Source organism: Pogona vitticeps, chromosome 2, assembly GCF_051106095.1.
Source record: "Pogona vitticeps strain Pit_001003342236 chromosome 2, PviZW2.1, whole genome shotgun sequence".
NCBI classification, from domain to species: domain Eukaryota; kingdom Metazoa; phylum Chordata; class Lepidosauria; order Squamata; family Agamidae; genus Pogona; species Pogona vitticeps.
The window spans coordinates 566357-576796 of record NC_135784.1 but is presented as its reverse complement, the minus strand read 5'-3'; the positions used below and the strand labels follow the sequence as shown (position 1 = coordinate 576796).

General features: G+C 45.5%; 1 protein-coding gene across 3 annotated transcripts in view; it reads right to left on the bottom strand.

Annotated features, from left to right (window-relative positions):
- Positions 1-4613: 4613 nt before the first annotated feature.
- LOC144587242 (uncharacterized) overlaps positions 4614-10440 on the bottom strand; it is a 100180-nt gene continuing 94353 nt past the window's right edge. For all 3 annotated transcript variants that reach the window (XM_078387214.1, XM_078387216.1, XM_078387217.1), the window contains one exon: positions 4614-9820. In XM_078387214.1, coding sequence (XP_078243340.1) covers positions 8116-9489 — 1374 coding nt within the window. In that variant the 5' untranslated portion in view covers positions 9490-9820 and the 3' untranslated portion in view covers positions 4614-8115. The remainder of the gene's footprint in view (positions 9821-10440) is intronic.

Genomic DNA, 10440 nt, shown 5'->3' with positions numbered 1-10440 from the left:
GATTTGTCACATCCTGCCAGTGTATGCTGATCAAGTATTGAAAGTCTTTGCTCATTAGAAGATTCATAATATTATGGCAATTAACAAAATGATCACCTATCATTAGAGACTTCTGTATGGGTTCCCCAGTATTGATTTTCAAGAGCTTCAAATTCACTTCCACCTACAGATTTTTAGCATATTGGTATGGATTCCCATTTGGTCAGCTAGGTTTTCTTTCTGTCCTTGTTGATTAGATCAGCTAATGATTTAAAGGGGGGAGCAAAGGATAGTGACCCCATGATTCTAGACAGGCCTTTTCACCCTCTTCCTAAGCTTCATCTCCTACCTTACCTACCTGAACTACAACTGTTTCCTGTGGGAAAGTCCCTGAAATGAGGTTGCAGGTAAACACTTGATACGTTGCGAGCACTTGGCAAATCCATTGATGCATGTGTTGATCAGGTGCAGTTTTTAGGTAAAAAGGGTATCCCCGGCAAAAGGTCTCTGGACAGGTGGACTGAAGTGGCCTAGATGTATGGTCTGTGAACTAGATCCTAGGTTCCCAACCTTTGTTACTCGGATGTTTTTGAACTGCAACTCCCAGAAACCCCAGCCAGCACAGTTGGTGGTGAAGGCTTCTGGGAGTTGCAGTCCACAAATCCTGAGTAAGCCAAGGTTGAGAACCAGTGAACTAGATTACTGACCAGCATGTGGAATGGCACTGATAAAAGTATATTCTGTAATGATTGTGGCAAGTTATGCAGCTAACTGCAGCTAATTGACAAGGTGCTCAGATGAGTCTGAGTTTCAGTCTTTGGAAAACTTCTATACTAATTAATTCCGGTTATCCAACATAATTATTTGTCAAAGAAACAGAGTAGCAGTAAATTTGGATCTCTTTTTAAACAATGACACTAGACATGTCAGATAACCTGAGTTAATTAGTATAGAAGTTTTCCAAAGACTGAAACTGTGTGTAAAGGTAAAGACAGTACTAGCAGAGACAGATGTGCAAGATGATTTTGTACAAGTTAAGCTACAAATGACTTCTGCCAACTATGTTCACTGTGATTCACACTTAGGTAAATGTACTGAAGATGTAGCTTTGCACATAAAATATGTATCTGCATTAAAACTATGGCTGAAAGACAATGTAACTTCCAGGAGCTTCTGGCTGCCAGTTAACAAGCCCTAGTTGAGATTTTAGATTGTGTGCCAAGTCACTAAGGACATATGCCCTAAGAATTCCAGGGATGACCCATGAATTGGCAGCTGATAAGACAATAATGCTAACAGTGTGTCATCAAGTCAATACTGATTTTGACGACCCTTTCCAGGGCTTTCTAGGTAGAGAATATGCATTGGTCTATATATGCGTGAAGAAAACTTCTGCCCTAAAGCTGGGCACCTGGAATATGCGGATGATGAACTCTGGCTTTCCTGACTACAGCTTTCCTAACGACCTGCAAGAAATAGATGATGTGCGCAAGACAGCTCTCATTGACAAGGAACTGAGTAGACTGCGGATGGACATTGTTGCCCTGCAAGAGACAAGATTGCCAGACTCTGGATCTGTCAAAGAAAAAAACTTCTCATTCTTCTGGCGGGGAAAACCATCGAATGAGACCAGGGAATATGGTGTTGGCTTTGCAGTCAGAAATACTCTGCTGAGATCCATTGTTCCACCTACTCTAGGGAGTGAAAGAATCCTGTCTCTGCAGCTCCACTCATCAGCAGGACCAGTAACCCTCATTAGTGCATATGCACCAACACTGTCATCCACTCCAGAAGTGAAAGACAAATTCTACGACGATCTGGCAGCTACTATCAAAAAAGTCCCTGAAAGAAAGGCACTGTTCATTCTTGGAGACTTTAACGCTAGAGTTGGTGCTGATCATAATTCTTGGCCCACTTGTCTAGGCTGTTTCGGCATTGGAAAGATGAATGAAAATGGCCAACGCTTGCTGGAGTTTTGCTGCCATTATGGTCTTTGCGTCAGCAACACATTCTTTAACACGAAGCTGCAACACAGAGTTCCCTGGAGACATCCAAGATCCAAGCATTGGCACCAGCTCGATGTAATCCTCACTAGACGTTCCAGCCTTCCTAGTATTATGACCACACGCAGTTACCAGAGTGCTGATTGTGACACTGATCACTCCCTGGTGTGTAGTAGAGTAAAACTGCGAACAAAGAGAGTATATCACATGAAAAAGGAAGACCATGTATTGACATCAGCAAGACTCGCGATCAAAGAAAAGTGAAGGAATTTGCCCAAGCACTTGAGGAAGCCCTTCCAGATCCGGCTAATGCAAATGCACCTGAACGATGGGAACACTTCAAGAACACTGTCTATAACACCGCCTTGTCCACCTTTGGCAAGGAGACCCAAAAGATGGCTGACTGGTTCGAAGCCCACTCAGAGGAGTTCATGCCAGCCATCGAGGTTAAGAGAAGAGCTCTAGCAGCATACAAAGCCTGTCCTAGCGAGTACAACTTGCAAGTTCTTCAAGCTGTTCGCAGCCAAGTCCAACAGGCTGCCAGGAGATGCTCCAATGATTATTGGCTCCAACTCTGCTCTCAGATACAGATAGCACCGGACACAGGTAACATCAAAGGAATGTATGACGGTATCAAGCAGGCCTTAGGTCCTATACAGAAGAAATCTGCTCTCTTCAAGTCTGCTACAGGTGTGCTCATCCAGGACCAAGCACAGCAGATGGAACGCTGGGTAAAGCACTACTCTGAGCTATATTCCAGAGAAACTGTAGTAACCGAAGAAGCATTAAATAACATTGAGCGCCTGCCTGTCTTGGAAGAGCTGGACAGCGAACCAACCCTAGCAGAAATAAAAGCGGCCTTGGACTCCCTCGCCTCCGGCAAGGCACCTGAAAAGGATAACATCCCTGTTGAAGTGCTGAAATGCTGTAAGGATACCATCACCACCGAACTGTATGAAGTCTTTTGTCTCTGCTGGAGGGAAGGTGGAGTACCACAGGACATGAAGGATGCAAACATCGTCACATTGTGCAAGAACAAAGGAGACAGGGGTGACTGCAATAACTACCGTGGCATCTCTCTTCTTAGCGTTGTAGGGAAGCTGCTTGCCCATGTTGTGCTGAAGAGGCTCCAGATGTTTGCAGACAGAGTCTATCCAGAATCACAGTGCGGTTTTCGAGCTAATAGACCCACCACTGACATGGTATTCTCCCTCCGACAGCTGCAGGAGAAATGCAGGGAACAACAACAGCCACTCTTAGTGGCCTTCATAGACCTTACAAAAGCATTTGATCTCGTTAGCAGGGATGGCCTTTTTAAAATACTTCCCAAGATTGGATGTCCACCTCGTCTCCTTAACATCATCAGATCCTTCCATGAGGGAATGAAAGGCACTGTAGTTTTTGACGGCTCAACATCAGACCCCTTTGACATCCGAAGCGGAGTGAAACAGGGCTGTGTCCTCGCACCAACACTTTTTGGGATCTTTTTTGCTGTCATGCTGAAGCATGCCTTTGGAACTGCAAACGAGGGTGTCTATCTCTGGACTAGATCAGACGGAAAGCTCTTCAATCTCTCTAGATTAAGAGCAAAGACCAAAGTCCAACTGAAATGCATGTGGGACTTCCTCTTCGCTGATGATGCAGCCATTGTTGCCCACTCTGCTGAAGACCTCCAACTCATGAATCGCTTCAGCAAGGCCTGCCAAGACTTTGGACTAACAATCAGCCTGAAGAAAACACAAGTCATGGGCCAGGGCGTGGACTCACCTCCCTCTATTACCATCTCTACACAAGAATTGGAGGTTGTTCATGACTTTGTGTACCTTGGCTCAACCATCTCTGACACCCTCTCTCTGGATGTCGAGCTGGATAAACGCATTGGCAAAGCAGCCACCATGTTCTCTAGACTCACAAAGAGAGTATGGCTCAATAAGAAGCTGACGACACATACCAAGATCCAGGTCTATAGAGCCTGTGTCCTGAGCACACTCCTGTACTGAAGTGAGTCCTGGACCCTTTGTGCACGGCAGGAGAGGAAGCTGAACACGTTCCATATGCGTTGCCTCTGACGGATTTTTGGTATCACCTGGCAGGACAAAGTCCCAAACAGAGTAGTCCTAGAACGAGCTGGAATCTTCAGCATAAATACATTACTGAAACAGCGACGCCTATGCTGGCTTGGGCATGTCGTGAGAATGGCTGATGGTCGGATTCCAAAGGATCTCCTGTATGGAGAATAAGTGCAAGGAAATCACCCCAGAGGGAGACCACAGCTGCGATACAAGGATATCTGCAAGCGAGATCTGAAGGCCTTAGGAATAGACCTCAACAGATGGGAAACCTTGACATCTGAGCATTCAGCCTGGAGGCAGGCAGTACATCACGGCCTCTCCCAATTTGAAGAGACCCTCGCCCAGCAGGCCGAGGCAAAGAGGAAGTCACAAAAGCAGCAAAACCAGGGAGCTGGACAGGGGGCAGATTGGATATGTCTTCCGTGTGGAAGGGATTGTCACTCTTGAATTGGCCTCCTCAGCCACACTAGACGCTGAGCACGTTACCATAGTCTTTTGAGACTGAAGGATGCCTAACTAATATATGTGTGGCAGAACAGTTAGGAATACGACAAAATCCTTAAAGAGAGGAGTCATTTATGAGAGGTTTCTCAATCCTTCTATGTAATTTACATTTAAGGATGTTTAACTCTGCATAGAATTCAGCTACAAAAGTTGTCTTAAGATCCCAAACAAAGCCTTAAGCCAAGAAACACCCAGATGCTGAGACTGAATTTTCTTATGCACTCAATAAGCATACCAATATTTAAATACACTACCCTTTCCTGAAGAGGAAGCAGAGGCAGGAGGGAGCTGTGCTTGAGCGACATTTTAATTGGTGAGCTCTTTCCTGGTAGGCTGACCCTTTGACCGCATGGTCTGAGGGGACAGGGCTTTAGCTTTAAATTAGTGCCTGCAGAAGCGCGCGCCTAACAGTGCACGAAATCTTCTCATTCTATTTTTTTACTCTAATCTGCTAAATAGGATAGCCAAATAGCATTTCATACACCTGGGGGCAGGAATGTTTCAGGAGTAGGAACATACTCCCGGACTATTAGAGTGCAGGACGAGCAGTTGGGGCTCATCAGCCATGTAAGGCACCCCATCTAGGAGAAGGAAAACTCTGATTTCAAACCTCCACTGCCTTGTGGCTATATCCAGTCATGGAAAAGGCTTCAGGAGATAACCTCGAGGCAAAATCCGGAGCCGGAGTCCCATAGACAGTTCGTGTTCTTCTGCCAGGGCGTGGACTCACCTCCCTCTATCACTATCTACATGCAAGAATTGGAGGTTGTTCATGAATTTGTGTACCTTGGCTCAACAATCTCTGACACTCTCTCCCTAGATGTCGAGCTGGATAAACACATTGGCAAAGAGCTACCATGTTTTCTAGACTTACAAAGAGAGTATGGCTTAACAAGAAGTTGACGGCATACACCAAAATCCAGGTCTATAGAGCCTGTGTCCTGAGCACACTCCTGTACTGCAGTGAGTCCTGGACCCTTTGTGCACGGCAGGAGAGGAAGTTGAACACCTTCCATATGTGTTGCCTCCGACGCATTTTTGGTATCACCTGGCAGGACAAAGTTCCAAATAGAGTAGTTCTAGAATGAGCTGGAATTTTAAGCATGTATACATTATTGAAACAGCACCGTCTACACTGGCTTGGGCACGTTGTGAGAATGGCTGATGGTCGGATTCCAAAAGATCTCCTGTATGGAGAATTAGTGCAGGGAAGCCGCCCCCGAGGGAGACCACAGCTGCATTACAAGGACATCTGCAAGCGGGATCTGAAGGCCTTAGGAATGGACCTCAACAGATGGGAAACCTTGACGTCTGAGCGTTCAGCCTGGAGGCAGGCGGTGCATCATGGCCTCTCCCAATTTGAAGAGACATTTGTACAGCAGGCCGAGGCAAAGAGGCAGTCCCGAAAGAAGCAAAACCAGGGAGCTGGACAGGGGACAGATTGTATTTGTCTTCAGTGTGGAAGAGATTGTCACTCTCGAATTGGCCTTCTCAGCCACACAAGACACTGTTCCAAGACCTTCATACAGAGCACGTTACCATAGTCTCTCGAGACTGAAGGATGCCTATGATGATTGAAATACACCCACATTTTTATGGCATATCTTAACTCAAGAGAAGGCTAATCAAAACCATTCTCCCAATTCTGTGACATTTCTGAACATTGCACTGTAAAACCAGCAGGGACCCTAAAGTCAGCTTGAAAATACCCAACCTGATCATATATTTTTGAAAGATGAAATACTCTTAAAGAGAGGAAAGAGGCTGGAACTGCCAGCTTTGTTATGCTAGTTCTCTTCCCCGCCAACTTTCTGTACCAAGCGGGCACAGATTAGGAGGCTGAAAAGTTTATCTTTTCCTAAGGCTCCATCAGTGTTGCCGGTAAGGCTGCTTGGCTCTCCTCCCCTGGACATGATGAAAAGTATAAGCACAAAAGTCTGTCTATCTTAACAGGCTGACAAGCCTGGAGTCATTTGGTTAGGGAGCCCCTCCCCGAACCAGTGGGAAATGGGTCGTGGCTGGAGGAGGGGGAGAAAAAGAGGCAGGCAGCAGCTGAGGGAAAGACTGAGATGGTTGGGAAGAAAGAGGGCAGTTGGAGTTGAGTGAGTGTCCGACTTCAGGGGCAGGGGAGAGGCTCAGCCCCTCTTTTGGTTCTGAAAAAAATGCGGGGACCCCAAGCCTCCCCCCGGCTCTTCCCCCTTCCCCCTTCGCATCCTCAGTTCGGCTACTATGGAGAGCGCTCGCTCACCCTCCTGCACACGTTCCTCCTCCCCAACAACTGGCCCCCGACACCCACCAACGATACCCCACCAAAAGAGGAGGAGGAGGAGGAAAGCAGTGTCTTTTTGGTTTTGGACCTTCACGTTCCTGGCAGACTGCTCCATCTCTTGCTTGCACAACCTCTGCGGTGGTGAGTGCGTGCAGGGGGGCAGGAGGTCTGTCTACGTGGCCCGTTTGGGCTCAGGCGATGGGCCTCGGACCAGGGATTCACAACCTCTGCTTTAGCAGACCATGTGCATTACAATGAGCTGCAACACCATGTCAGTATAGCTACGACCCAACCTGGCTTTAGAGATTATGGTCAGGCATTTGAATATTCTGACCCTTCCAAAATATAGAAAAGCTTTTACATTAGCAAAGTTTAATGTACTTCCTATTCGTCCAATTTTGCAATGCATCCCCAGTACAGATGATGAGTACTGTACATGTTATCTGCTAGCAGACCAATGTCCATCAGTAACGATTAAAGTGGCCAGCTTCTGTGCAGCGGCACTAGTCTTCAGGCGAGAAATGGTGCCTTAATCCTGTAGATATATACATGTATGTATCCATATATGAATATGTATGAACTGGGGGTAGGGGTATATTCCTAACATTTATTTATTTATGGAATTTGTTCCCCTAAGAGTCTGCTGCACACAATGTATATTATAGTTGTATTGATTCTGTTTATTCTTGTGCGGTTGTTCTGTATTATTAACATCTGATCTGTTGATCGTAATAAAGTATTCATGCCCCGTGATCTTCTAATTAGCTCCCTGATAGACAGAGGGAATACTCTAGACATATTCTATGTTAAATAAAGTTTTTGAGCATGTGCCCCATGAGGTCCTGATTAGCAAGCTTACTAGGTGTGGCCTGGATAGATCAAGTGTCAGGTGGATACACAGTTGGCTACAGTATTGTACTCAAAGGATGATGAGTAATAGCTCCTTCTCTAACTGGGATGAGGTCACAAGTGGGGCACCCCAAAGATCACTCCTGGGCCTGGTGCTCTTCAACATTTCTGTTAATAATGTGGATTGGTGATGCAGGGAATGCTAATCAAATTTGCAAATATCACAGAATTGGGTGGAGTAGCCAATACTCTTAAATTCAAAATGAACTTGATAGGCTGGAGCCCTAGGCTGAAAGCAACAGAATGAAATTTCACAAGGAGAAGTGCAACACAACGTACAAGAAGGATCTGGGAATTGTCATGCATTAAAAGGTAAATATGAGCCAACAGTTTCATGTGGCTACAAAAAAGGCCAATGTATTTTAGGCTCACTGTGAGTTCATTGATGGGAACTCAGGGTACTGCTGTGATTGAAGCTCTTTCCACATTCCAAGTATTTATATGGTTTCTCCCCAGTGTGAATTCTTTCATGTGAACTCAGGTTACCGCTCTGAGTGAAGCGCTTTCCACATACCATGCATTTATATGGTTTCTCCCCAGTGTGAGTTCTTCGATGTGAACTCAGGTGACTGCTGTGAGTGAAGCTCTTCCCACATATCATGCATTTATATGGTTTCTCCCCAGTGTGAGTTCTTTGATGAGATCTCAGTGAACTGCTCAGGCTGAAACTCTTTCCACATTCCATGCATTTATATGGTTTCTCCCCAGTGTGAGTTAATTGATGGGAATTTAGGTGGCTGCTCTTACTGAAGCCCTTTCCACATTCCATGCATTTATATGGTTTCTCTCCAGTGTGAGTTAATTGATGTGAATGCAGGTTACTGCTCTTACTGAAGCACTTTCCACATTCCATGCATTTATATGGTTTCTCCCCAGTGTGAGTTCTTTGATGTGAACTCAGGGAATTGTTCTGATTGAAGCTCTTTCCACATTCCATGCATTTATAAGGTTTCTCCCCAGTGTGAGTTCTTTGATGTGAACTCAGATCACCGCTACGACTGAAACACTTCCCACATTCCATGCAATTATATGGTTTCTCCCCAGTGTGAGTTCTTTGATGGGAACTCAGATCACCGCTACCACTGAAACACTTCCCACATTCCATGCATTTATATGGTTTCTCCCCAGTGTGAGTTCTTTGATGGGAACTCAGATCACCGCTACGACTGAAACACTTCCCACATTCCATGCATTTATATGGTTTCTCCCCAGTGTGAGTTCTTTGATGGGAACTCAGGGAACTGCTGTGACTGAAGCTCTTTCCACATTCCATGCATTTATATGGTTTCTCACCAGTGTGAGTTCTTTGATGGAAACTCAGGGAACTGCTGTGACTGAAGATCTTTCCACATTCCATGCATTTATATGGTTTCTCACCAGTGTGAGTTATTTGATGGGAACTCAGTTCACCGCTCTGAATAAAGTTCTTTCCACATTCCATGCATTTATATGGTTTCTCACCAGTGTGAGTTCTTTGATGGCGACTGAAGTTACTGCTCTGATTAAAGCACTTCCCACATTCCATGCATTTATATGGTTTCTCCCCAGTGTGAGTTCTTTGATGGGAACTTAGGGTACTGCTCTCACTAAAGCTCTTTCCACATTCCATGCATTTATATGTTTTTCCCCCAGTGTGAGTTCTTTGATGGGAAACGAGGCTACTGCTCTTACTGAAGCTCTTTCCACACTGTAGGCATTTGTACTGTCTCTCACCCCTCAGGGATGTTTCATGTGAACTACAATGACTGTGCATTGTTAAGCTCTTTCCTTGTTCAATGTGTTCACTTCGTTTCTCCTCTGGGTGGACTTTACCAAGTCTATTGTCATCTGAGGCACCCTTGAATGTTTATCTTCCCAGGGAACCTTTTCTCCCTCCTTTTCCCTGTTGATTTTTTCAGATGATCAGAAGTGCCTCAACATCAATAGCAGGAGAAGCTGGAGATTTCTTTTCCCATCTTGTTTTCTGGCTTCCCTTCTTCCCTTTTCCGCCTTTTAAGTGTGTCAATTTTTTTTGCCCTTCATACTTTTTTTTTCCACTGAAAGAACGACTGGCTTCACAGAATTCCATTTGTCCTCTTATTCACCTGATGGAGAAAAACAAAGAGATGAAAGATGAAATCTTGTAAACTTAAAGCCAACAAAACAAGACGGAAAGAATCAGGCATATTTAGCTTTCAGAAAAAAGGCCTCAGGGGAGACATAATAGAACTCTTTCCTAAAGATGTTCCTGAATTAATTTGGGCCCCATCCGGCATAATCCATGTACGCAGAATTAGAGTTGAAGCACATAAACGCTCTCACATCCCACAGGCCAGCTGGGCCAGTCATGTCTCACTGTGCAGTGCTGGGGACCTTATTCTCCAGTAGTGCACCAATCCAGAATGGAGCTCTGCTGGCCCGTCCTTGCCTCTTCCTGCAGTCGACCAATCACTAGCTTAGTGGGGAGAATCCTTGTCACACTTTCTCATGGGAGTAGTCAGCTGCTGGAGGAGGCAGGGAAGGGCAGAGCCACTTCCGAGAGTGGAACACCGACAGAGAAGAAGGACCTTGGTAGTTCATGACAAATTGTGAGTGGCTCAGCCGACCCGGGGAGTATGAAGAGGTTATGAACTTTGTTGGCAGGGTTGGAATTAATTTGGGCCCTATAAAACCCCAGGCCAGGGCCAGGAGGCTTATGTAGGAGTGCCATTGCACCCGTCACATT